At 51.5% G+C, this 27,957-nt stretch overlaps 1 protein-coding gene across 2 annotated transcripts; it reads left to right on the top strand.

Moving 5' to 3' along the window:
* Positions 1–572: 572 nt before the first annotated feature.
* rfx1b (regulatory factor X, 1b (influences HLA class II expression)) lies at positions 573–27,919 on the top strand. 2 transcript variants are annotated; one of them, XM_035406998.1, is made up of 18 exons: positions 573–702; positions 10,386–10,755; positions 13,573–13,682; positions 16,288–16,386; positions 19,451–19,548; positions 19,998–20,352; positions 20,654–20,835; positions 20,918–21,037; positions 21,560–21,678; positions 21,961–22,079; positions 22,443–22,552; positions 23,180–23,331; positions 23,804–23,901; positions 24,524–24,673; positions 25,159–25,367; positions 25,577–25,730; positions 26,431–26,476; positions 26,571–27,919. In XM_035406998.1, the coding sequence occupies exons 2-18, from the start codon at positions 10,407–10,409 to the stop codon at positions 26,720–26,722; spliced, it is 2,622 nt and encodes an 873-aa protein (XP_035262889.1). In that variant the 5' UTR covers positions 573–702; positions 10,386–10,406; the 3' UTR covers positions 26,723–27,919. The 2 variants fall into 2 exon arrangements, with proteins under 2 accessions (XP_035262889.1, XP_035262890.1); XM_035406999.1 differs by having other exon boundaries at positions 604–702; positions 10,391–10,755.
* The last annotated feature ends 38 nt before the right edge of the window (positions 27,920–27,957 follow it).

Below are 27,957 nucleotides of genomic sequence, written 5' to 3' on the forward strand. Positions count from 1 at the left end.
ATACATTACAATTTTCCTCATCTCATAAAAATATCTAACAAAAAATAATTTTAAAAAATACAAATTTAATATTTTTATTTCCCAATGGTAGCATTTCATATTTAACTCAAGTGAATGCAAATTGGTATATTTATACCCACTTCTGGAATGTGTTTAGAATCATCTTGGATTGCATTACAAACTGTTTGCTAAAATCATGTGTCATCTGTAACAATTTTTCTACTAATGTCATTTCAAGATCATTCATATTGTGTGTATGCAGACTCAGGCACAAAGAACAAAAACATTTTTACCATGGTAAAATACTAAGATATAATTTTTCTGTCAAATAGAAAGCCTCGTTTACTGACGCTTTATCAACCAATTACTACGGAGATAAGGGGTGTGTTTCAGTTGCGCAATTACTGTTGATGATCGACAGAAGTCGCGCACAAATGGTATGAAATCACGGCCTATTGACAGTCATGTGCTCCAATGGCAGAAAGACAAGTTGATGGTTGTTTGCCCATTTGAGCCAATCATAGCAAAGGAGAGGGAGGGAAGAAAGCGGGAGGGTAGCAACAGTTGCCCCGGTGAGGACGAAGCGCCATAGCCACGGTAGTCCTGGCGACAAGAACCAAGCAACGAGAATCAACAACAACAACCTGAATCTTAAAAAATATAAACTCTCAAATTACAGAGGGAAACCACGGGAAATTGGAGGTGACAAAATAACTTTACTAATATATCGTGTAATATTTGGAATTTGAAAAGATGTGGTGAAGATTGCGGTTGTTTTTCGCTTGTTGTTTCTGTAGCCCCATATTACTGCCTAGCTCGCTAGCTACTGTAGCCAAGCACGCAAGAGCGAGGCGGAGGTGCAAGTGTAGTATGCCTTGCTGTTTTCAGTTGCAAGCGGTTGTTATGGCGATGTCAAATCCGTGATTGGGGTTCAAAATGGCGGGTGTTTTATGTGAGAGTAACGTTAATACTTTTAAGTTCTAGTTTTGTCGTATAGCCTCGAAACATATTGCATATGAGTGCGAACGGTCTCCATTACAGAAAGGGAAACGAAGATGTGTAGCTATGCCATCTGTAATGTGTTTGCCAAAGAGTGAATTTTGACAACAGAAGCGCTTTTTCAGTTTATGCTCATTTTGAATTTTGACTCTTTTAGTTTGGATATGTCTAAACATGCATGTTAAAATAAACACCACAATATAAAGTTTTTTTAAGGACGTCTTTTAAAAGTTTTTTTGTCCGAAGCAGTGAAAGTCGAGTTAACCATATGTTTGGCAGATCATCTGCCGCGGCTGCTTGCCACGGAAGGGAGTGAGGCGCGGAGAGAGGGCGTGCTGGTTCGGGTAGGAGGGGTGTGATCGACGCCGCGTGCACCCAACTGGAAAAATATCCTCAGTGGAATATACCAATGACCGCGAGGCAGAGAAACCCCACTGAAAAATAAAGTGGACTGGATATACGCGAAGCTTATAATGTTGTAGAAACGAGGTCAAAGTTTTGTTTCTGGTCGTTGCTATCGCTATCTGTAATGTTTTCACAGGTAGCATGAAGTGTAACAATATAGTTAATGTTACGAGCTTTCACTTTTCAAATATGGATACGACTTTAAAAATCCTACTAACGAAGTAGGATTCTTGTTTTAAAATTATACTGAATTTTTAGCTGATTAGTAATTGTTACAACATGGCGTGTCAGTGTTGACTATACCATCTGTCTTGCTTTTACGAATCTTTTGAAGAAAAAAAAGATGATTAAAAAGCACTGCTGAAGACTGATCAAACCTCATTCCACCTAACTGCTCTCGTTGTTGTCAAGACTAAACGAATCGATGTATTTATATATTTGATTTAACAGGCCCCCAGGGTTGATTAATCACTGGCTTAGACTTTCAAAAACATTAAAAAATAGAACATATTTAAGTGGGAATGCGTTTGTGCAAAATCTTTACACAGCACAGACCAGGCATATAACAAGCACCATCATCACTATTTGTTACTGGTCCGGCCTGAAATTGATTTACCCTCATTGTGCGTTTCATCGTTCATCCTGGGAGCTCTCGGTAAGGGTGTAATGCCAGCCAACCTGCATACTGTAGTGTAAAGATCTCCCCATGTATGCAGCACATGCAGCATTGATGAGAATTGACTGCTCTTGAGTGGTCGTGTTTTTATATTGGTTATGGACGGTGTCGGCTGTGCGCTTGAAACCAGACACTGACATTGAACTTATCCTTGTGAAAAACGACTTAAAACTCAGACAGAGGCTTTCTGAAGAGTAATTATTTGCGCTGGCAAGTAGCTAACGCACTGCTCGTTCTATGAAAAAGATGCGCGATTTTTGTGAATTCCAGCGTACATAAGCGTTACGAAAGCATTACTGATTAGTAATCTATTGAAAGCGCTAAATCAAAGCTGAATTAGTAATGTGTGGCGTACGCACTTTTAAAAACGCATGGTTGCGCATTGACCATCCTCTCCCAGATGTTCATATAGCTTTTGTGCATATACATTTCCCACTTCATGCCGAATTAATCGAGAAGATTTAGGCCTGTTTGGTAAATTGTAAACACAAGTCAAGGTCTGCATTGAGTTATTTGCTGATAGTAAAGCAGATGCAATTCTCACATCATTGGTGCAAATCTTTCCCTTAGTTTCTGCCCTTAGATAGATAATAAATGACGGTAGGGAACTCCCACCTGTTTTGTCCTAATTTTGGGGACAGATCCAAGGCAGCCTGTGTTTTCAGTTATATATGTATAGCCTATATATAATTCTCAGATAATTATTCCTGTAGAGACATTTAAGACATAAGCAATTAACAATGCCTTTTTAAAACTGATAATGTCTGCATTCCACAAGTGCTTTAATCTCTGTTGTCAAATAAAACATCAATAGCGCATACGAAAACGTTCATTTTTACTTCATATTTTAAGAACTGTAGGGAATAAGCACTATTGTGTTGTGCAGTAGTTAAATAGCTGTTGTGCATTTGAATGTGAGTGCGCAGAAACTTATCTGACCTTGAGCACCCTCTGTTTTTAATCCAGGTGTGAAGTCATGTGATTGGGAGTGCATTGTTCAGTTGGTAGATTCTTGCACCTGTGTCCACATAAATTGTTTGGTGCCCATTTTTAGGTGGATAATAAGCATGCCTTTTCTGACCTTTTTGCTTTCATATTTAAAAATATAATAAATACAACAGTGTGTAATAGGCTATACAGCTAGCTCTTTTGCAGCTCTCTATGTGAAATAAAGTTAGATATTCAATATTTCATTATCAGATTGTAGAATGGCAAACAGGATGTGTTTGAATAGGCTTTCAGTGAAGAATAAAGTCCTGCTCCTATCTCTGTATGTTTCTTCTCTCTTCTTGCCACACACCCTCGGGACAGACAAACACATATACAGCTTATAAAGTGGCCCTGTGCCGGTCAAAAAAAACAAAAAAACAAACCATTATGGGGCTTGTGTGAGCACAATGATGCGGATTGAGTCAAAAGTGATGTCACGGCTGCAGTCTTGTAGCTACAGGTGTCAAAGGTAGGCTATCTGTCCATCTTCAGCAGTGCATTACATTACATTACATTTATTCAGCAGTGCAGCCCTCAGTGTCACCGGGTACTGAATTCAGCTTCGTTTTGATTGATGTGAATCCTGCGTTGGGTGCAGCTGTGTAGTGTGGTGGATAGGGAACTGAGGTTGTGACTGTTGCGGGTTTGATTCCCAGCTGGGACTCAGCTGTTGCACCAGCGAAGGTGCCTAACCTGATTTGTTTCACTGAAATATCCGACTGTATGAATGGTAAAAAGCTTTGGAAGTTGCTCTGGATGAGAGCGTCTGTTGAATGCTGAACCGTAACGTAGGCTAACGGTGTTGCTAATGTGGTGTGGTAGCACTGTTTGACTACAGATTTGTCCCCATTTCTCCTTAAAGTGTCTCCCCTTTACTTCTTTTTTTGGTAAAACTTGTGGCATCTCAGTGCCGTCGTTTTCCCCATCTCAAATTCTCACCTTCTGCCAGTCTTCGGATTCTTTAGAGAAGTGCAAGGACCTGCCATTCTAGTGTCATTGTCTCTCGTGAGGAATGCAGTGTGTGTGTATATGTGTGTGTAACGGAAATGATTCAAGGGGGGGACATCGCATGCTTCTGTAAGATGTGTGTGAAGGTTTGCATGCTTTTGAGAATATGTTATTTATAGATATGGCATTACAGTATGGCAGTCTAACACAGTAGCTGTTTGCGGTTTGGGGACCGTTGCTCTGTCGGTTGGTGGGGGGCGGGGGTGACATCTTCGTGATGATGGATGAAATTCCAGGGAGCCACTTATTAATTGCATAGGCTCATGTCCCAGTAGTCATGTTTTAACAGTGGCAAACACACTGCTGTTAAAAGCCAATCTTCCCACTGGATGCAATATCCGGACAGATTATTAAAAAGGCCGAACCTAATTGAAAGGAGGTACGCACTGAGCAAAATGAAGCTTGTGCTTATAATGCACTCAAAAGTAAGTAAGTACAGACAGTTGCGTGGTGTTGTTGTTGACCTACTATATGATTTTTCCTTCTTTTTTTTTTGAGGGCGGAGGGGGGGTTAGGACGTCATTGAACTGGCACGCTAGTCATTTCTTTTATCGAAAATGGATGTTGGCTGTTATTTCTGCTTCATAACTGCACACTGCATTTGAAACAAGACCAGGTTAAAACCTAGTATATGGCTGGACCTATCACACGTGATGCGGCCGACCAATGGTGTAACTTCATAACTCGGCCGACCAATGGTGTAACTTCATCGCTCAGTCACTCAGTCACTCAGTCACAGACATTCGCGTTTGTAGGGCTGGCCCCGCTGTTGTGGTCCAGCCAAAAGTCGATATTATTCCTTAATAAGGAAAGCAGTAAGTTGCCAACTTAATACTGAATCATATGGCCGAACTGTTGAGCGGAGTGAAAGAAACAGCTTTTGGGCTGAGACTGGCCCTCACACGAGCTCCCCCGGCTTCAGGGCCAGAGGGGGAATGAGTGAAGGGGGCAGCGAGGGAGGGAAAACAGAAGCGAGAGCAAAATTAGGAGAGGTGATTGTTCAGCATTGTCCTTGGCTCAGGAGCTGGGCTTAGCCGGGCTGTGGGTTGGGTTCCCAGCTGCAGGGCTGCCATTGTGCCCTTGAGCAAGCTGCCTAACCTGAGCGGCTTCAGTGAAAAATACTCGGCTGTGTGACTCTACCGCGTGTAAGAAATGTCGCCCGCGCGAGTCGCTCTGGGTAAAAGCGTTGCGCTAAATGCTTGATACGCGATGGTGAACAATGCTAGCATTCGCATTAGCGTCAGCACAATATTGTGAGTCGTACGGGGGAACCGTGATCTCCCGGAGGTCTTAAAGTTTGATATCTAAGAGCAGACATGTGGATCGTAAGGTCCCGCCTAAGTCAGCCGTTCCTCGCCCATTACCATTACTGTAATGTGGGTGCACTCAGGTTCTCTCTCATTGTAAGTCGCTCTGGGTAAGTGATGTGGCATCGACCGGGCTCGTGAGTGGAGAACGACGCATTAAACATGCAAGAGACCGAAAACAGAACGGCCCTCAGGTCCGGGGATCTTCGGTTTAAGCGAAGAAGGGCGATTCGAGCGATCGGTGCCGACCAGGAGTCTGTCTGCCACGCAAGTCCCCTTCCGCACAAATCTGGCGTGAGGGCCAGGTTTCAGAGAGCGGCCTCTTGATCCTTTTCCTCGCTGCCGTCGGTGGTTTTTTTTTTGTTGTTGCTGTGACCGTGGCTGTGAGTGTCAGGTTGCAGTAAATGCCTCCGATCACATTACAGCCGTGGCTTTTCAACGTACGGCTCAGGACCAGAAATCAGTCCCGGATACGTCTGCAGCGGGAGCAGAACAAATTAAACACAGCGGGACCCAATAAGTCCGAGTTTTACTCTCACCGTCCATGCGGTGCCACTGGTGGCTACGGAAATGCTCAATATTAGCCTCTCTGTAACAACAAAACAAAATACGGCACAATCTCTGTGTTGTGGAAAGTGATTTCTTTTGGAGGTAATAATGATGTGAATTCTTGAAACTGGAAAATCAAAGTGAACATTGAACACAGTGATTTATACCGGCTGGCACTGTAACATTGAACAGAGTGGCTTATGCCTGAACTTTAACACTGAACATAGTGACATAGACCTGCACTTTAACACTTAACATTATAATGCTGATGTAACAACTGATAGTACTAGTAATTTAAAACAATGCAGTTCTGGAACACTGACTTAGAATTTTGAAAAAAAAAATTTTTTTTTTTAAAAACCTACTCTTCAAAGGATTAAAGCATGCCTTTGCTGTCTGTGGGGGGTCGATCGAGAGTGAAAAGCTGTTTACTGGCTCCAAAAGTCCATGAATGAACATGAATGACCAGTTCCTCTTTCCCCTCACCGCTCTCTCTCACTTCTTCTTTACCCTCTGTTTCTGCTGAGTCCACTGGTCCTCCCTGCTGCCTTCCTCGTGTAGCTACATCTGACCACAGCTGCCAACCACCAGAACAAAATCCTTTCCTTCTACTTTTCTTTTTTTTAAATATATATATATATTTTAGGGCTTTTTTTCAGTTTTATTGGACAGGACCGAACAGGGAGGCAGGGAGAGACATGCGACGAAGGTCGCGCGGGCAGATTTGAACCGCTAGCGTTGTTGTGAGCATGTGGACAGTGCTCTACAGCCCGCGCCCCTCCTTCTGCTTTTCCCTTTATGTTTGTGACCTGCTCGTTTTCCGTTTGGACAACATTCAATTGAGTAACAATTGTTTGAGTGAAAAATCTGAACACGTTTGAAACTGAAGTCCATCAAAACTAGCCTCCCTGAAAAAATTTCCCAGTAAGTCCTGTGGGGTTCATGAAGCTTGTGATTTAGCACCTGCACCAGTGGTCCTGTCCTGTGCAAGTGCAAGGTCACAGATATGTGATTAGAATGTTTACAGAACATTCTACTGCTCATGTAACAGCCACTACTGGTGATTGAAAGCAAGTTATATAACATTGATGCAGATTTTGAATAAAGATACCAAAAAACCTGCTTTTCCCAGGGGTCGAGCTGTGTGGAAGGCGGTGTGGGAGTGGTGTGGTCTGTGTGTAATACCCCTGTCCTGGTCTCGGCTGTGTGGAAGGCGGTGTGGGAGTGGTGTGGTCTGTGTGTAATACCCCTGTCCTGGTCTGGGCTGTGTGGAAGGCGGTGTGGGAGTGGTGTGGTCTGTGTGTAATACCTCTGTCCTGGTCTCGGCTGTGTGGAGGCCGGTGTGGGAGTGGTGTGGTCTGTGTGTAATACCCCTGTCCTGGTCTCGGCTGTGTGGAGGCCGGTGTGGGAGTGGGGTGGTCTGTGTGTAATACCCCTGTCCTGGTCTGGGCTGTGTGGAAGCCGGTGTGGGTGTGGTCTGTGTGTAATACCCCTGTCCTGGTCTCGGCTGTGTGGAGGCCGGTGTGGGAGTGGTGTGGTCTGTGTGTAATACCCCTGTCCTGGTCTGGGCTGTGTGGAGGCCGGTGTGTGAGTGGTGTGGTCTGTGTGTAATACCCCTGTCCTGGTCTGGGCTGTGTGGAGGCCGGTGTGGGAGTGGTGTGGTCTGTGTGTAATACCCCTGTCCTGGTCTCGGCTGTGTGGAAGGCGGTGTGGGAGTGGTGTGGTCTGTGTGTAATACCCCTGTCCTGGTCTGGGCTGTGTGGAAGCCGGTGTGGGAGTGGTGTGGTCTGTGTGTAATACCCCTGTCCTGGTCTCGGCTGTGTGGAGGCCGGTGTGGGAGTGGTGTGGTCTGTGTGTAATACCCCTGTCCTGGTCTCGGCTGTGTGGAGGCCGGTGTGGGAGTGGTGTGGTCTGTGTGTAATACCCCTGTCCTGGTCTCGGCTGTGTGGAGGCCGGTGTGGGAGTGGTGTGGTCTGTGTGTAATACCCCTGTCCTGGTCTGGGCTGTGTGGAAGCCGGTGTGGGAGTGGTGTGGTCTGTGTGTAATACCCCTGTCCTGGTCTGGGCTGTGTGGAGGCCGGTGTGGGAGTGGTGTGGTCTGTGTGGAAGGCGGTGTGGGAGTGGTGTGGTCTGTGTGTAATACCCCTGTCCTGGTCTCGGCTGTGTGGAGGCCGGTGTGGGAGTGGTGTGGTCTGTGTGTAATACCCCTGTCCTGGTCTGGGCTGTGTGGAAGCCGGTGTGGGAGTGGGGTGGTCTGTGTGTAATACCCCTGTCCTGGTCTGGGCTGTGTGGAAGGCGGTGTGGGAGTGGTGTGGTCTGTGTGTAATACCCCTGTCCTGGTCTCGGCTGTGTGGAGGCCGGTGTGGGAGTGGTGTGGTCTGTGTGTAATACCCCTGTCCTGGTCTCGGCTGTGTGGAAGCCGGTGTGGGAGTGGTGTGGTCTGTGTGTAATACCCCTGTCCTGGTCTGGGCTGTGTGGAAGCCGGTGTGGGAGTGGTGTGGTCTGTGTGTAATACCCCTGTCCTGGTCTCGGCTGTGTGGAGGCCGGTGTGGGAGTGGTGTGGTCTGTGTGTAATACCCCTGTCCTGGTCTCGGCTGTGTGGAAGGCGGTGTGGGAGTGGTGTGGTCTGTGTGTAATACCCCTGTCCTGGTCTGGGCTGTGTGGAAGCCGGTGTGGGAGTGGTGTGGTCTGTGTGTAATACCCCTGTCCTGGTCTGGGCTGTGTGGAAGCCGGTGTGGGAGTGGTGTGGTCTGTGTGTAATACCCCTGTCCTGGTCTGGGCTGTGTGGAGGCCGGTGTGGGAGTGGTGTGGTCTGTGTGTAATACCCCTGTCCTGGTCTCGGCTGTGTGGAGGCCGGTGTGGGAGTGGTGTGGTCTGTGTGTAATACCCCTGTCCTGGTCTCGGCTGTGTGGAAGGCGGTGTGGGGGTGGTGTGGTCTGTGTGTAATACCCCTGTCCTGGTCTGGGCTGTGTGGAAGCCGGTGTGGGAGTGGTGTGGTCTGTGTGTAATACCCCTGTCCTGGTCTGGGCTGTGTGGAAGGCGGTGTGGGGGTGGTGTGGTCTGTGTGTAATACCCCTGTCCTGGTCTGGGCTGTGTGGAAGCCGGTGTGGGAGTGGTGTGGTCTGTGTGTAATACCCCTGTCCTGGTCTCGGCTGTGTGGAAGCCGGTGTGGGAGTGGTGTGGTCTGTGTGTAATACCCCTGTCCTGGTCTCGGCTGTGTGGAAGGCGGTGTGGGGGTGGTGTGGTCTGTGTGTAATACCCCTGTCCTGGTCTGGGCTGTGTGGAAGCCGGTGTGGGAGTGGTGTGGTCTGTGTGTAATACCCCTGTCCTGGTCTCGGCTGTGTGGAGGCCGGTGTGGGAGTGGTGTGGTCTGTGTGTAATACCCCTGTCCTGGTCTGGGCTGTGTGGAAGGCAGTGTGGGAGTGGTGTGGTCTGTGTGTAATACCCCTGTCCTGGTCTCGGCTGTGTGGAAGGCGGTGTGTGAGTGGTGTGGTCTGTGTGTAATACCCCTGTCCTGGTCTCGGCTGTGTGGAAGGCGGTGTGGGGGTGGTGTGGTCTGTGTGTAATACCCCTGTCCTGGTCTGGGCTGTGTGGAGGCCGGTGTGGGAGTGGGGTGGTCTGTGTGTAATACCCCTGTCCTGGTCTCGGCTGTGTGGAAGGCGGTGTGGGAGTGGTGTGGTCTGTGTGTAATACCCCTGTCCTGGTCTCGGCTGTGTGGAAGGCGGTGTGGGAGTGGTGTGGTCTGTGTGTAATACCCCTGTCCTGGTCTGGGCTGTGTGGAAGGCGGTGTGGGAGTGGGGTGGTCTGTGTGTAATACCCCTGTCCTGGTCTGGGCTGTGTGGAAGCCGGTGTGGGTGTGGTCTGTGTGTAATACCCCTGTCCTGGTCTCGGCTGTGTGGAAGCCGGTGTGGGAGTGGTGTGGTCTGTGTGTAATACCCCTGTCCTGGTCTGGGCTGTGTGGAAGGCGGTGTGGGAGTGGTGTGGTCTGTGTGTAATACCCCTGTCCTGGTCTGGGCTGTGTGGAAGGCGGTGTGGGAGTGGTGTGGTCTGTGTGTAATACCCCTGTCCTGGTCTCGGCTGTGTGGAGGCCGGTGTGGGAGTGGTGTGGTCTGTGTGTAATACCCCTGTCCTGGTCTGGGCTGTGTGGAAGGCGGTGTGGGAGTGGTGTGGTCTGTGTGTAATACCCCTGTCCTGGTCTGGGCTGTGTGGAAGGCGGTGTGGGGGTGGTGTGGTCTGTGTGTAATACCCCTGTCCTGGTCTGGGCTGTGTGGAGGCCGGTGTGGGAGTGGTGTGGTCTGTGTGTAATACCCCTGTCCTGGTCTGGGCTGTGTGGAGGCCGGTGTGGGAGTGGTGTGGTCTGTGTGTAATACCCCTGTCCTGGTCTCGGCTGTGTGGAAGCCGGTGTGGGAGTGGTGTGGTCTGTGTGTAATACCCCTGTCCTGGTCTCGGCAGCGCAGCGTCTCGGCCGCGGTGATGGCGACTTCAGGCTACGTGGAGGATCTGCAGCAACCCTCACAGCCACAAGGGGGCAGCGTGACCATGGCGCCCGGGCAGCACCCTGCCCCGCCCCCTGCTCCGCCTTCCGCCCCTCCGCAGTTCCTTGTGGAGCTGCAGACCAACGCCGCCGCCGCCACCCCCCCTCCCACGTCAACCACGCCCCCTGCCTCAGCCCCTCCCCAGCAAGCGCAGAAGAACGCGGGGGTATTGGCCACGCCCACGCAGCCCCCTCCCACCCAGTACGTCACCGCGGAGATCCAGAGCGTGGCCGCGCAGCCCAGCAACGGCCAGAGCACGCCCCAGTACATAGTGGTCACGGTCACAGGTAAGAGCCACTGGCTACGGAAGCCACTTCCACACGTCTGGAGTCCGTTAACCTTCGCCTGAACTTTTCCCTTCCAGATAAGTGCGAGCATTGCTTTTTCATAGAGAAAATGGCAGGTCAGATTTCCCCTTTGACCTGAGACAGGCGTCGGCTCTTGTTAGAGAGCAGGCTGCAGAGCGGCGATCTTCATTCCTGGTGGGACGCAAGGTTCTGCTGCTTTTTGTTCTCGACTTAATATCGGCAACGGGTTCAGACCCAAGAAACCCGGTGAGGTAAGTTAACTGTGTAATGGGATGCATCAGTTAATTAAGTGCCAAATAACTACAAAAACCAGCAGACCCTGTGGCCTGCCAGGACCAGGAATGAAGGTCACTGCTGAAGATGGAGCAAGTATGGGCTGTGACAGGTTCTGCCTGAACACTGCCCTCATTTTGATGTTAAAATGTTATTTTATTTGCATTAGTGCTGTTCTTTTTTCATGCATTCATGAAACTGCATGCCTTCTTTGTGTGCTGGTGCTCAACGTGTGGTCGCTGAATGTGTTGGGAATAGATTCAGGAATCTACATGTGAGACGTTTAGTTTGGCTTATCACTGTGCATGCCAGGGCTGCCCAATCGCGTTCCTGGAGAGCTAACTGTTCTACAGGTTTTCATTCCAACTCTCGCTGTTGAACGAGGTGTGCTTTGTTAGGGCTAGAGTGGAAACCTACAGGACAGTAGATCTCCAGGAGCAGGGTTGGGCTGCCCTGGTGTAATTTGTATATGCATCAGCATTTAAATAGTGGACACACGCACACACACAGGCGTGCACGCGCGCATGCTAACGATGAAACCCGAGATGCTGAGCAGGGACAGTGGCAAATAGGCTGGAAAGATTTCAGCGGATATTTCTGCCTTTGGCGCTGAATTACCGCCGGCGGGTCTGGCGGCGTCCTTCGCTTGCGCGGATTACGATCGTCTGCCTTTGTTCTCGTCTAAGGACACGGGCGTCGTGTGTTTATGTCTCCTAAAGGACACGCCGCTTAGCATCAGACAGGGTTTCGCCCCGGCCTCTTGTTTTCAGCGCTAGCACGGACGGTCGCACAGCGCGTGTTTGCTTCATCACTAAACCACGGTGGGCGGAGCTTAGAGAGGACATCTATGCTGATCAGTGTTTTTTTTTTTTTTTTTTAATTTTCGTTTTTTTAATCGTCGTCGTTGCTGTTAGTCATAGTAAAGGGTGAGGTGGTCATGCCTCTAAATTAAATGGAAAAAACCTCCTGAGCAGGAAGTGGAGAGATACTGCTGGTATCAGTTAACGCTGGTGTCACATTTCTGGGGGGGGGGGGGGGGGGTCACGACAGGTGGGAGTCAGGCCTTTAACTTTTTTCCCAAGTAGCTCCAGTTATGATTTTTTTAAAAATTAATCCACTGCAGAATATATTTAATTAAATACTGCGTTACTGCTTCTGGTCCTGCTGCCTGCGTTTGTGCTTCCAGAAACATTTCTCCTGATGAGGTGTGCAGTTATGAGATTCCTGTCCGTCCGCAGTACGAAAGCTGTGTTTTGCTCTTGTGATACCCGTGTTTATCGGATGGGGGGATTTTTTCTCCCATCCACTGAGCTTAGCTGTCCAAGGCTACCGTTGGCCTGTCTGCTATAAGAAAGAGAGCGATGGAGGGATGAAAGAGTGGTGGAGTGTCTGAGTTCCACCTCTCTCCCTCTCTCTCTCTCTCTGACCGACGTCCACGGTATTTCTCCTTCAGTGAATGCGTACTGGCTGTCGTGAAAATAATGTACTACAGCAGCTGGTTTTACTCCGCGGAGGGTGAATATCGTGAGTACGGCTCGCTCTGTCTCTGGTCTCTCTTGCCGTCCTCGTACCCGAGTCCCGCGTGGGCTCGCGCGGTGTGGTTTGTGCCGCTCGCTCTGGCTGCGCTGGCCTTCCGGCAGATTTGCCTGTGAGGACGCCGTGAACGCCACCAGGCTTGATATGGTCTGCAAAACAGACGCAGGAGTTTTGACTGCAGTGGAGTGTATGCACAGCGCTGCCATAGATTACATACATTTGCGCTGCCAATGGCTTGCTGACCTGATGATGCTGGCTTTGTGGGGAAGGTGCGTGCTCGTTAGTGTTAGGCTTGATATTTCTGAACAGAAATGGCGTAATTCTGCCTGATTCTCTCTCTGCATGACCTTCTGGTTAGTGCCGCTGTACTGAGTTCCTGTGAATTGGTTTAACTGGATCGAGAAGTGTACTTGTGTTTGCCAAAGCATTCTCAGAAAATACATGTCACGTGAGTCCAGAAGAAAATGGGAAATTACACATCTTAAGACAAAAGACATCTGCATTAATCAGCCGCGGTTTATAAGTGACAAAAGCTCTTGATTTGTTCTTTGCGTCTCTCGCTGTCTCACATGTTCCCCTCTCTCTCTTCTCTCCCGAGAGCTGCAGCGGTGTGTGACAGCTGCTCAGACTCATGGGGGGAAATCTCCCATTTTGGGGAGAGTACAATGCCTTTTTCTTCTAGCACCTTCCACATTTAATCAAATTCTCTCTCTCTCTCTCTCTCTCTCTCTCTCTCTCTCATGGTCCCATCCCTGCTTTTTTAACTCTTGTCCATCTCTCTTTCTCTCTCTCTGTTTCCCTCCCTCCTTCCCTCCCCCCTCTGTCTTTGTCTCTCTCGCCCTCCCTCCCTCTCTCTCTCTCTTTCTCCCTCCATCCTTCCCTCCCTCTCTCTCTCTCCCCCTCCCTCCCTCCCTCCTTCCCTCCCCCCCATCTCTTTCCCTCCCTCCCTTTTTCTCTCTCTCTCTCGCCCCCTCTCTCTCCCTCCAGAGGGTTCCCTGCACTCCAATGACTCTGTGTCGGACTCCAGCCCCCCCCCGGCAGGGGTTCAGACGGGGGTCCCCACTCAGGTAGTGCAGCAGGTTCAGACGGCCCAGCAGGTAAGCCCCCCCCCCGCCCCCCATGCTCTCCCAAACCATGCCTCTGTCCAGCACACTCTTCACTGTCTGCTACAGTAAAATCAGGCTACTGGCTCTCTCAGACCCACCCACCACTAATCTGACCGTCCAGGAAGCAGCTTTTCTGGACCTGACTCCATAGAGCTTTCTGAGCCCTGTGGCGCAGCTCCGGTTGTCAAATGCCTGGTTCCTCAGCGTGGATGAGTGACTAAGAGGTGAATGGGGGTTACTTTCACATTTCGACGAGTATTCAGGATGAAAAAAAAGGAAAGTCAAACCTCAGTCTCTGCATACAGCACAGACCAGGGTGTTTGGCAAAATACATTTTGGTGCCACACCTAGCTGAAGTATTAACAGCATGTTTCATGGTTCTCTGTTAGTGAGCAGTGAAATGCCCCATATGCATAATCGAACACCATACACACCCCTAGCCTGTGCTCAACTGGTTGTACCAAGTTTTAAAATCACATCTTGGTTGGTCAGTTGGTTCACAGCCGATCGTTTTGTGCTGAGAACGTTATTTCTTACCGGAATGTGGAATGGATAAAATGTACGTACTTATATTAGCAGCCTTTTAAAGTTTAAAGTGTATTAATTTATGTTTTAGCACACATACATTCCATAGATAATCGTAATAATAATAAGGAATAATCAGGAATGTGCAGTAACACAGCACTGCCAAGAAAAAAAAATCACCGGATGTCGATGCATGATTGCTGATTGCATTGATTTGAAAACACGTTGATGAAGAACCACAAGCAGCCAATCAGACAAAGTCACCTCAGTATTGAAGGAAATTAAGAGAATGTCCATGTACTGACTGCCCTAGTGGTTTTCCTGTCAGTCCTGCCCCAATGCATCGCACCAGAAAAGCAATAATCAGTTTCTATTGTTACGCTCGATGCAGGCACCTCATATTATGATTTTTTGGCTTGCCGAATTGGAGGTGATGGGTAGCCCCGACTCCTCCTCATGCGATGTAACTGTCGAACCCGGGAGCGGTGCAGCCCGTGTCCCAGCCCGCTTGGCCGGAAGGGAAAGAGCGTCTGTCTGATCTCAGGGGTCTGTCTGATCTCAGGGCTGAGCATCTGACTGATCTCAGGGGTCTGTCTGATCTCAGGGCCGAGCGTCTGTCTGATCTCAGGGCTGAGCGTCTGTCTGATCTCAGGGCCGAGCGTCTGTCTGATCTCAGGGCCACGCGTCTGTCTGATCTCAGGGGTCTGTCTGATCTCGGGGCCAAGCGTCTGTCTGATCTCAGGGGTCTGTCTGATCTCAGGGCCGAGCGTCTGTCTGATCTCAGGGGTCTGTCTGATCTCAGGGCCGAGCGTCTGTCTGATCTCAGGGCCGAGCGTCTGTCTGATCTCAGGGCTGAGCATCTGTCTGATCTCAGGGCCGAGCGTCTGTCTGATCTCAGGGCCGAGCGTCTGTCTGATCTCAGGGGTCTGTCTGATCTCAGGGCCACGCGTCTGTCTGATCTCAGGGGTCTGTCTGATCTCAGGGCCGAGCGTCTGTCTGATCTCAGGGCCATCTGTCTGATCTCAGGGGTCTGTCTGATCTCAGGGCCGAGCGTCTGTCTGATCTCAGGGGTCTGTCTGATCTCAGGGCCGAGCGTCTGTCTGATCTCAGGGCCATCTGTCTGATCTCAGGGGTCTGTCTGATCTCAGGGCCGAGCGTCTGTCTGATCTCAGGGGTCTGTCTGATCTCAGGGCCGAGCGTCTGTCTGATCTCAGGGCCGAGCGTCTGTCTGATCTCAGGGGTCTGTCTGATCTCAGGGCCGAGCGTCTGTCTGATCTCAGGGGTCTGTCTGATCTCAGGGCCGAGCGTCTGTCTGATCTCAGGGGTCTGTCTGATCTCAGGGCCGAGCGTCTGTCTGATCTCAGGGCCGAGCGTCTGTCGGCACTGAGAAAAAGTGGATTTTCTCAGTCTCTCTTATGTCCGTTGCCGTGCCTCTGGCCAGCTTGGTTCAGTCAGGCGTGTGTGTGAGCCTGCAGGGCGTTGTGCCGATGCTGTTTCACAGCCGGGCTTCAGGCCCAGTCTGTCCTGCAGATTCCTAATTCCCGCTGGCGGCTCGCTGCCTCTCCGAGCGCTCGCGGACGGGCGAACGCTGCGCCCGAGACGTGGGGAGAGGCGATCGTGCGCCCCCGAAACGAGTGTGCCCATGAGCGCTTCCTCGAGAGAGAGAGAGAGAGAGAGAGAGAGCGCGGCAAAGGAGAAGAGAGCAGGAATGCTGCATTCTGAAGTGTCCACTTGTTAAAGTGGGGATGAATGTAGTGCGTGTCCTTGCGGAGCACAGTGCTGCTAGAGGAATGGATTAAGAGCCAGCAGTGAAGCCCAGTGGGACTGTAGTGCTATGAAGAGCGTCGCTCACAGTAGAGTAGCGTTGGACTCCCGCGCCGGGGCCCTGTGGACACTTTTGGGTTAATGTTTACCAGCTGGCCGCGTGGCACGCGACACTCCCGTGGTGTCCCGGGTCAGTGCGCTGGGGCGGTGGGCTAACGGGATGCTGCGCGCGCAGATTAGCGCTGGCCGTCCCCCTGAGTGTCTCTGCTGTCTCCCCCCCCCCCCCCCCCCCCCCACTGTCTCCCAGAGGTCTGTGGTGCAGGCGGTGTCCCAGGCAGCCAAGACCGCACAGAGCGCCCCCCCACTGACCGTCACCAACCTGCAGCCCGTTCATCTCAGCCAGGAGGTGAGACGTGCACACACACACCCACACACACACCCACGCATGCACACACACACACACACACACACACGCACACACACACCCACGCATGCACACACACACACACACACACCCACGCATGCACACACACACACACACACACACACACACACACACACACCCACGCATGCACACACATGCACGCACACACCCACTCATGCACACACATGCACACACACACGCGCACACACACACCCACGCATGCACACACATGCACACACACACACGCACATGCATGCACACGCACACACACATGCACACACACACACACGCACGCACGCACACACACACACACCCACGCGTGCACACATATGCACACACGCACACACCCACGCATGCACACACACACACGCACACACCCACGCATGCACACACATGCATATGTACACACACGCGCACTCATATGCACATGCACGCGCATAAACGCACACACACACCAACAGATGAACATGTACAGAGATTAAAACTTTGTCATTATAATACATGCAGCAGTCATAGTATAGGCAATATAGAAATGGCCAAGTAGTTATACAGAACTGGTTATTTCATCTGTCTGTTTAATGATTGATGTTCTTTATTATTTATTGGTCAGTGCTGGTTACTCTGTGTCCCTCTAGCTGTGATTGGCTGAGATACTGTTCTGTAAGCAAGACTGCTGTTTCCCCCCAAGCAGCACTTTTAGTGTATTATTATCTGTCATGAAAAGGAAATTATATCCAATTAGAGAATGTCTACATTTCTCTTGTCTAACATAATTTCCTTTTGCTTGGCATGAGATCTGGTGTGTGTGTGTACATGTGCGTGCATGTCTGTTTTTGTGTGTGTGTGTGTGTACATGTGCCTGTGTGTGTGTGCATGTGTGTGTGTTTACCCGTTTGTATGTGTATTTGTGTGCGTGCATGCATGTGATTGTGTGTGTATGTGTGATTGTGTGCGTGTGTGCATGTGTGTGTGTTTGCCCGTTTGCATGTGTATTTGTGTGCGTGTGTGCATGTGTGTGTGTTTGCCCGTTTGCATGTGATTGTGTGTGTGTGTGTGTGTCTGCCTCTAGGATGTGGTCACTGAGCCTGCACTCGCTCATGATCTGTCTCTGCTTTCCGTGTCTGACGTCTGTGTTTGGTTGCTGCCCTGAAAACGATGACTTGATTTATTTTAAGAATTGGTTGCTCTGATCCAGTATTCCAGACGGGAGTTTCTGATTGGTGGAGGGAGTTGGTTGGCTGTGTCTGAGCTGTCGCACGGTGCTGCAGTGCTGATCTGAGTCAGGTTTGCCTTGGTGTGTGCAGACGGTGTGTGTTAGCGAGGGTCACAGCTGGCTGAGGAGGCTGTGTTCTGGGCTCGAACCTTGGGCTCCTGCGGCTTCGTACCGTGAGGAGAGCCGCTTAAGCCTATTTTTAGGTGTTCTATAAAAGCGAGGTCCCTTGTGAGGGCGTGTCCGGGGACCGTGTGACGTTATTAGCCTCAGTCCTGTGTGCGGTTATGACGCTCCTCTGTGCGTCCGCTGTGTTTCTACAGCGTCCGCAGCTCTCTGGATTTCAGCGTTTTTCACATTCAGTGCAGCCCTGCTGCCAGGTTTGAGCCCATATTACCGTTCAGTGTAGTGCAAAATATATAACCCCCCCCCCCGTCTTTCCTTCACTCCTTCCCTCTACCCAATTGTGTCTTTCTCTTTTTCTCTTTCTCTCTCCCTTTCTGTCCATTTTCTTGTCCTCTTTCTCCTTTCCTGATGCCTCCGTCCTTCCTTGACTTGCTTTTCTCTTTGCTGGAAATCAGACACCCTTCAGCCTACAGTGACAGTGCAGGTGCTCTCCCCCAGGTAGTGTTCTATCGGGGGGGGTTGGTTGGTTGAGGCCACTGAGGGGACAGGGATGTATTGGCATCAGCTAACATGATGAGCTTACATCAGCTAACCTGGAGAACTAATGCTAGCTAAAATGATGAGTTAGCACCAGCTTAATTATGTTTATGTCTTAAAAAGAAACAATGCTTCATACTTCTGTGTCTCCTAGACGAAGATACAGTATGAACTAATATCTGCTAAAATAATTCGTTTTTTTGAGCAACAATGAAGAGGTACTTCAACACGAGTAACTAAATTCAGGAAACGTGATGACAGTCTGTTTGTACGTGCAGGCAGGATGGATAATTGCGAAACTTGCTTCAGTTCAGGTGTGATATTTGGTGACCATGATACAATTTTATAACGCTATATTCATATATTTCCCGGCAAAGTGTTTCACTTACTGTATGTCCATCCGAGTGATGTCTATCATTTCTCCTGACTAAGCTCACCCACTGAGTGCTTATGTGTGTGGTTTTGTGATTTCCTTTTACATAACTACCTCAACCCATTGTGTGTGTGGTTTTGTCATTTCCTGCAAGTAAGCTACGTTAACCTATTTTGTGCAAGGTGGGCTTGCGATTTCCTCTGTCTGAGTCCATGAAACTAGACCTGTCTGTGTGTGTGCGTCTGTGTGCGTCTATGTGTGAATGTATGTGTGCGTGTGTGCACGTGTGTGCATGTCTGTGAGGCTGGCTAATGGAGCTATGCTCCTCCTCTAAGCCAGGTTCTTCTCCAGATGTCTTCCCACTGGAATTTTCCCATGTTCCTGTGAAGTGTCTGTGTGCCGGTGTCTCTGTAAAAAGAGCCCTGGAAAATTGAATTGAAAAGTGTGCAGTGTGTGTGGGTGGATCTGGCTGTGTGCATGTGCTTGTTTGTGAAAATGTGTGTATGCACAAGCAGATATGATTATATGAGCGTGTGTTTTCATGTGTGTGCACGTTTGAAAGTGCTGCATTAATGCAGGTGTGTGTGTGTGAGAGTGAGCATGCATGTGCGTGCATTTGAAAGCACAGCTTTGACGCAGGTGTGCGTGCATGTGTGTGTGTGCGTGCATGCATTTGAAAGTACAGCTTTAATGTAGGTGTGTGTGTGTGTGTGTGTGTGTGTGTGTGAGAGTGAGCATGCATGTGCGTGCATTTGAAAGTACAGCTTTAACGCAGGTGTGTGTGTGTGTGTTGTCCGCAGGTGCAGCAGCAGCTGCAGCAGGTGCCAGTGCAGCATGTGTACTCCAGCCAGGTGCAGTATGTGGAGGGTGGAGATGCAAACTACACCACCAGCACCATGTGAGATCCTCTCCCCGCTCCACCCCAATCTGCTCCACCCTGCTCCTCCCCACTCTACCCTGCTCCTCTCTGCTCCACCCCGCTCCTCCCTGCTTCTCCCTGCTCCTCCCCACTCCTCCCTGCTCCTCTCTACTGCTCCCCACTCCTCCCTGCTCCTCCCCGCTCCTCCCTGCTCAACCCCTCTATAACCCGCTCCACCCCACTCCACCTTGCTCCAGCCTGCCCCTCTCCACTCCACCGTGCTCCTCCCCGCTATATCCTGCTCCACCCCGCTCCACCCTGCTATTTTCCCTGCCCATCTACAGCGTTGGGAAACCCCACCCTTTAGCTGCCCACACAGACAGACAGTGTACAAAGTGAGGGCACTCTTATTGATTATTTCATGTGATTTTAACCTCTGTCCCTCTCTCTCCTACATCCCTGCTCCACCCCTCATCTCCTGTGTGCAGACGCTCCGGCAGCTACACGTACTCCGACAGCCCTCTCTACACCCACACGGCTTCCGGCTCTTACTACGAGGCCACGCCCGCCTCGGCGTCCCAGGTGACCACGCCCGTCACCTCTCAGACCGTGTCGGTGAGCGCGGGAGGGGCGCCGGTCTCCATGTTCCTGTCGGGGGCGGGGCAGATCGTGGCCAGCAGCACCTCGGGCACCAGCGGCGGGGGCACCCCCCCTTCCGTGGCCCCGGTGGGGGGGGGCAGCGGCGGGAGCGGGGGCAGCTACGTCATCCAGGGGGGGTACATGCTGGGGGTCAGCAACACCAACCAGAGCTACTCGCACAACACCCGCGCGTCACCCGCTACTGTGAGTACAGCGTGCCGCACACCGAGGGGGGGGGGGGTCACTGTGTGTACGAGTGAGTCAGTGATTCAGTCAGTATGTGCACATTTATGTGTGTGTGTGTGTGTGTGTGTACGAGTGAGTCAGTGATTCAGTCAGTATGTGCATATTTATGTATATATGTGTGTGTGTGTGTGTGTGTGTATAAAGCTGATCTCTTAGTGGTGTGTGTGTGTGTGTGTGTGTGTGTGTGTGTGCGTGTGTGTGGTCATATGTGTATGTGCAGGGTGGTGTGTGACCCCTCTGTGCCCCCCCCCCCCCCCAGGTGCAGTGGCTGCTGGAGAACTACGAGACGGCGGAGGGGGTGAGCCTGCCGCGCTCCACGCTGTACTGCCACTACCTGCTGCACTGCCAGGAGCAGAAGCTGGAGCCCGTGAACGCCGCGTCCTTCGGCAAGCTGATCCGCTCCGTGTTCATGGGCCTGCGGACGCGCCGGCTCGGCACGCGGTACGCGCTCGCCCGCGCCCGGGGGACGGGGGCCTCCTCCCGCCCGCGTCTGTGTGTGCTGACGGGACGTTTGGCCTTGCAGGGGGAACTCCAAGTACCACTACTACGGCCTGAGGATCAAAGCCAGCTCCTCCCTGCTCAGACTGATGGAGGACCAGCAGCACCTGGCCATGAGGCAGCAGCCTTTCTCTCACAAACAGAGGTGCGTCCTGTCCGTCTGTCTGTCCGTCTGTCTGTCTGTCTGTCTCTCTGTCCACCTGCCTTGTCTGTCTGTCTGTCTGTCTGTCCACCTGCCTCTCTGTCTGTCTGTCTGTCCACCTGCCTCGTCTGTCTGTCTGTCCACCTGCCTCTCTGTCTGTCTGTCCACCTGCCTCTCTGTCTGTCTGTCTGTCCACCTGCCTCTCTGTCTGTCTGTCTTTTCACCAGCCTCTCTGTTTGTCTGTCTGTCTCTCTGTCAGTCTGTCTCCCATTATGTATTTCTTTCTGGTATTTGTCTCTCTCTATACATTTGTCTCTCTGCCAGTGTTTTTATCTGATGTTTGTGTGTCTCTGTATCAGTCTTTATGTATCTTTCTCTGTCTTTATTAGTCTGTGTACAGGTCTGCACACCCGTCTGTCTCTGTGTCTGTCCGTCTGTCTGTTTCTCTGACTGCTCTGCTAGCTCTTTTTCTGTGCTCTGACTGACGCAGTCCACCCCCGACTCCGCCCCCTTGCCTCCCTGCAGGTTAAAGCCTGTGCATAAAGTGGAGGGGATGACCAATGGGATGAGCCTGGGGGCGGGGCAGCAGCAGACGGGGCTCGCGGACATCAGCGCCCAGGTGCAGCAGTACCAGCAGTTTTTGGGTAAGGGAGAGTCGAGGCGTGTCTACGCAGCGCTCCAGGTGCTGTGCGGTTCACGTAACCGGGACGTGCGTTATCTCTTATACATGACCTGTTAAACAGGACACATCTGCTTCATACTGAACATGTAACAGAATACGCGTGCTGCACACCGCCCCGTTTAACACAGCCATGTATGTGTAACATGACACGCCTGTTACGCACTTCCTGTGCAGCATGTGTAGCACGGTATGAAGCTCAGGTGTGCCCATTAACCGACCCCCCCCCCCTCCCCCCAATGTGCAGACGCCTCTCGCACCCTGCCCGAGTTCCCCGAGATCGACCTCCAGGACAAAGCACTGCCTGATGGGATAGCGATGGAGCACATCAAGGGCTTTCAGGTGCTCTACCGGGAACACTGCGAGGTAAGCGCCCCCGCCGTGTGCTGATTGGAGATAAATCGGCCAATCAGAGCCTCTGTTTTCGGTACGGTTACCATAGGGACTTGAGCTTCATTCAGACGGTGAGTGCTGGAGATCAGCATAAGCAGGTATCACCATTTTACTGATGAAGTCAGCGTGGCAAAATATTTGAATATTTAGCTACGTGTTTACATTTGAATGATTAGCTACATTAATCTTTAATCTTTGCATCTTCTCTACAACTGAAAAGGCTGCTGAACTGTCTTGCCGTGTGGACCACTGTTTGAACTCTGCAGGCTGATTGACGATGCTTGTTTCCGTGGAAACGCGTGTAGTGATGTCACTTCCCTGTGCTGCCTCCGCCAGGCCATCCTGGACGTGATGATCAACCTGCAGTTCACTCTGGTGGAGACGCTGTGGAAGTCCTTCTGGAGGTTCAGCGAGAGCCAATCGGGCGAGTCCGACTCGCTGGGCGTGTGAGTCCCCGCCCCGCTGCACCCCGCCGGGGCTGGCCGCGGCGGCGGCGTCTTTCCGGAACTGTCCGTAGCTCAACCCAGGGGCTAAAGATGCCCCCGCACTGCTGTGCTGTCTGTACCTGTACACCTGCTGCCGGGAGTACCCTGGAACTCCAGAATAATCTGGAACTGATTCCCATACAGATGTTTAAGCCTTTTCCCACTGACTTAAATACCCAGTCGGTTCGCACACAATGTTGGTTTGAGATCTTTTCCATTTGTCTGGCAACCCTGATTTCAAGCATCCTGATCAGGGAGGGAGAAGCCTGAGCCTTGTTTGCATGGTCTCAGGTAATACGCAGTCGATGCAGTTTTACAGAGAAGACGCAGTTTGATGCAGTTTGGCAGAGTAGACGCAGTTTGATGCAGTTTGGCAGAGTAGACGCAGTTTGATGCAGTCTGGCGCAGTAGACGCAGTTTGATGCAGTCTGGCGCAGTTGATGCAGTTTGGGACAGTAGATGCAGTTTGATGCAGTTTGGCACAGTATGCAGCTGGCGCAGTTGATGCAGTTTGGTCCAGCTTGGCGCAGTAGATGCAGAGCGACGCAGTTTGACACAGTCTAACACAGTCGCGCGTCTCCCCCGCAGTCACGACGAGTCGGAGAAGCGGCTGCCCAAGTCGTGCCTGGTGCTGCTGTGTAAGTACGAGCCGGTGCTGTGCTGGAGCAAAGACTGCGACAACACGCTGTACCAGGGCCTGGTGGAGATCCTCATCCCCGACGTGCTGCGCCCCATCCCCAGTGAGTGCACACTACACACACACCCTACATCCTGCATCCTTCACTCATCCCCAGTGAGTGCACACTACACACACACCCTACATCCTGCATCCTTCACTCATCCCCGGTGAGTGCACACTACACACGCACCCTACACCCTACATCCCTCACTCATCCCCAGTGAGTGCACACTACACACGCACCCTACACCCTACATCCCTCACTCATCCCCAGTGAGTGTACACTACACACACCCTACATCCCTCACTCATACCCAGTGAGTGTACACTACACACACACCCTACCTCCCTCACTCATCCCCAGTGAGTGTACACTACACAACATTACACATAACCAGCTTCTATATACTATAACATTACACACAACCTGCCACTGTAACTCAGCATTACACATAACCAGTGTGTGTGAAGGGGACACAGACTCACGGCTCAGTGAAATGACCCACCGTCCCTCTCCACTGCCTGCCCCACAGGTGCCTTAACTCAAGCCATCCGCAACTTCGCCAAGAGCCTGGAGAGCTGGCTCACCAACGCCATGATGAACATTCCCGAGGAGATGGTCCGCATCAAGGTCTGACCGCACGCGTGAGCGCGCACCTGACCGGAAACGCGTACCGCCCCAGAAACATGACCGGGGACCTGACCGGAAACGCGTACCACCCCGGAAACATGACCGGGGACCTGACCGGAAACGCGTACCGCCCCAGAAACGTGACCGGGGACCTGACCGGAAACGTGACCGCCCCAGAAACGTGACCGGGGACCTGACCGGAAACGTGACCGCCCCAGAAACGTGACCGGGGACCTGACCGGAAACGTGACCGCCCCAGAAACGTGACCGGGGACCTGACCAGATAGTGACTGTAGATACTGCACAGACAGTGTACCTGTCTGTGCACCTGACGGCATACCTGTTCATACACCGGGCCGTTCCCTTGACTACCACACATATGACCGCACACCTGACTGCACACCTGACCCCACCCATGCTTTAGCTGTATGTATCACTTGGGAGGCAGTGTACAGGTAGTGAAACACATAGCATGATTGAGAATCATGATGAAGGCCATTCTGTTATAAATCACCTGAGTGTGAATTGTGGGTGTGAATTTGTCCTGACAGGCTGGTTAAGAGTAGATTTGTTAGTGAGCTTGTCCCCCCCCCCCCCCCCCCCTCCTCCTCCCCCCCGGCAGGTGACCTCGGCCAGCGCGTTTGCGCAGACGCTGCGGCGGTACACCTCGCTCAACCACCTGGCCCAGGCGGCGCGCGCCGTCCTGCAGAACACGGCGCAGATCAGCCAGATGCTGAGCGACCTCAACCGCGTCGACTTCGCCAACGTGCAGGTGGGCTGCGGGGGGTGGGGGGGGGCGCTCCAGCTGCTACCACTGCGCGGGTCACCTCCTCTGCTGCGCTGGCCTGTGCGCAGATACACAGATGCTGAAATCACCCGGATGGGCTGTCCCATTCCCTGCTCACACCATGTAGCTGATCCGCGGGTCTTACGGATCTGTCGGTCATGCAGCGCCTATACTGCATATGCACAGCATGTTGCCTGGTCACATGATCACTCTCTCAGGGACCTGTTGTACTGGAACTTTCTAAAGGTTGTGAACTCTTTCTCCTTTCTCTGTGTTTGACATTAGAAGCTCTGTGATTGGCTGAACTCTGTGTACTTTAAGGAGCTGGGTGTGTGAGAGGTGACTTGCTGAAAGCTTTAGAAGCTCTGTGATTGGCTAAACTCTCTGTACTTTGAGGAGCTGGGTGTGTGCGAGTTGTCTTGCTGAAGCGCTGTGATTGGCTGAACTCTCTCTCTCTCCCGGCCTCTCAGGAGCAGGCCTCGTGGGTGTGCCGCTGTGAGGACCGGGTGGTGCAGCGGTTAGAGCAGGACTTCAAGCTGACGCTGCAGCAGCAGAACTCTCTGGAGCAGTGGGCCGCCTGGCTGGAGGGGGTGGTCTCCCAGGTCCTAAAGCCCTACCAGGCCAGCACCTCCTTCCCCAAAGCCGCCAAGCTCTTCCTGCTCAAGTGGTCCTTCTACAGGTGAGCGGGGTGCTGGGGGGGGGGGATAGAGGGGGGAGTAATCATTCCTTCTGTCAAAAAGACGACGGAGTTCACTCTCCGGCTTTTCCATCTCTCTTCTCACTTCCCCTTCTTCCCTTCCTCCCTCGTTCCTGCTTAGCTCCTGGCAACTCCATAATGATCAGAGACCTGACCCTGCCCCCTCTCTCTCTCTCTCTCTCTCCCGGCAGCTCCATGGTGATCAGAGACCTGACCCTGCGCAGCGCCGCGAGCTTTGGCTCCTTCCACCTGATCCGGCTGCTGTACGATGAGTACATGTACTACCTGATAGAGCACCGCGTGGCCCAGGCCAAGGGGGAGACGCCCATCGCCGTCATGGGAGAGGTACTGTCCCCACGGCAACGCCAGGCATCCCCCTAACTGTCTGAATATAGAGCCTGTCTGGAATCACCTGCCAGACAGACAGTACTGAATCACCTGCCAGACAGACAGTATCGAATCACCTGCCAGACAGACGGTATCGAATCACCTGCCAGACACAGTACTGAATCACCTGCCAGACAGACAGTATTGAATCACCTGCCAGACAGACAGTACTGAATCACCTGTCAGACAGACAGTACTGAATCACCTGCTAGACAGACAATATTGAATCACCTGCCAGACAGACAGTACTGAATCACCTGTGAGACAGACAGTACTGAATCACCTGCCAGACAGACAGTATTGAATCACCTGCCAGACAGACAGTATTGAATCACCTGCCAGACAGACAGTACTGAATCACCTGCCAGACAGACAGTATTGAATCACCTGCCAGACAGACAGTACTGAATCACCTGCCAGACACAGTACTGAATCACCTGCCAGACAGACAGTATTGAATCACCTGCCAGACAGACAGTATTGTGAATATATTTACCAAAATTCCTTTGATCCACACATCCGTGTTTGTCCTATAAGCCTGAAATGAGAGCACAACAAAAAAGGCTTAAAAAGGATAAAAAATGTTATAGAAATGTTAATATTTGGTGAAGCCAAGCTTTCACTACCCACTCCTCTTCCTCCTCTTCCTCCTCCTCAGTTTGCCAGCCTGGGCAGGAGCCTGAGCGCTCTGGATCCTGATAAAGGTACCGGCACCTCCCTTTATACACACCAGATTCCTCTTCCTCAGTCTCTGCTCGATTGGCTCATTTCTCCCGTGTTTGTGTGTGTGTGTCTCAGAAGAGGAAGAAGAGGAGGAGGAAGAGAGCGAAGATGAGTGCCAGGACCCGTCGGACCCGGCCGGCCTCGGGGAGGAGTCACTGGAGCCGCCCGCCAAGCTGGCGAGGACTGACACACGGGCACTTTTCAGCACAGGACACGGAGACAACTGACACTGCTCACTCACACACTATTACACACGCGCACAGACACACACACACACACTCCATTACACACACACACGCACACTCACACACACACACACACACACACTCCATTACACACACATACACACGCACACACACACACACACATACCCAGCCGCGATTGGAGCCTTCAGAGCCAGTCCCGGCAGTCCCCGTCAAACTGCCCAATACAACGCGTGCACACGAAGCAAAAGATGACGGACAGTTTGTTACCGTGGCTGCGTGTGGAACAGTGCCCTGAGTCACAGCTGTCCGGTCCCTGGGGGGCCACTGCTGTCAATCAAAGCCCTCGCTGGCCTGCTGCACACAGGTGATGGGTGTGGCCTGTCGCTGGGGCGATGGGCGTGGCTTGAGAATGGGGATGACTGTAGCTGTAAAGTGTGTTGCTGTTGTGGTCATGTGACTGAAGTTGTCTTTCTGCTTGTTTGAGTGCCTTCATGCCTTTGTAGTGTGCACTCATGCGTGTGTATCCACGCACGCGTGTTTTTGCGACTGCCTTTGTGTGTGTGTGTGTGTGTGTGTGAGGGAGACTGGGGAATACATGTCAACTGGATTTATTTCCAAATGCTTTCAGAATCAGCCTGGCCATTAGGGCGTGCATCACTTAGAGCAAAGCGCAGTTTTTCTCAGAGAGTGCACGTGGGATCCCTGGGCTTCTGCAGTATGATGGGTCACCGGATATGATTGGTCTCGGGAGTGGGCGGAGCTCTGCTGCGTTGCCTGTAGAAACGGGTGGAAATGAGCGCCTTATGAGCCAGCAGACTCTACAGGTCAATGTCAGTGTGCTTAGCTGGGGTTCAAACCACAGCTTTAAACCTCTCGACTACAGAACTGCATTACAACTGGAACAGCTGATCCTTTTTCCCCCCGTCTCTGGATAGCTATACCGGTTTTAATGTAGTTCTGTGGTTTAAAACTCCGGCTAAGCACGCTGCAGTTGACCCAGGTCTGCAGCTTCATGTTTCCTAATCTTTTTGGATTTTAGCAAGATTTTGTAACAAAATATTGTCTTATTGACAAGTTGATCACATTTGTGCTTAAAACTAAAAACTGTGTCTAGTCCCAGATAAAAACATGCACACGTACACACTCGTGCACCAAAACCACACACACGTACACACTTTTGCACCAAACACACACATACACACGTACACACTCCTACACAAAACACACACACACGCACAGATACACACTCTCGCACC

Source organism: Anguilla anguilla, chromosome 2 (genome assembly GCF_013347855.1).
Source record: "Anguilla anguilla isolate fAngAng1 chromosome 2, fAngAng1.pri, whole genome shotgun sequence".
Lineage (NCBI taxonomy): Eukaryota > Metazoa > Chordata > Actinopteri > Anguilliformes > Anguillidae > Anguilla > Anguilla anguilla.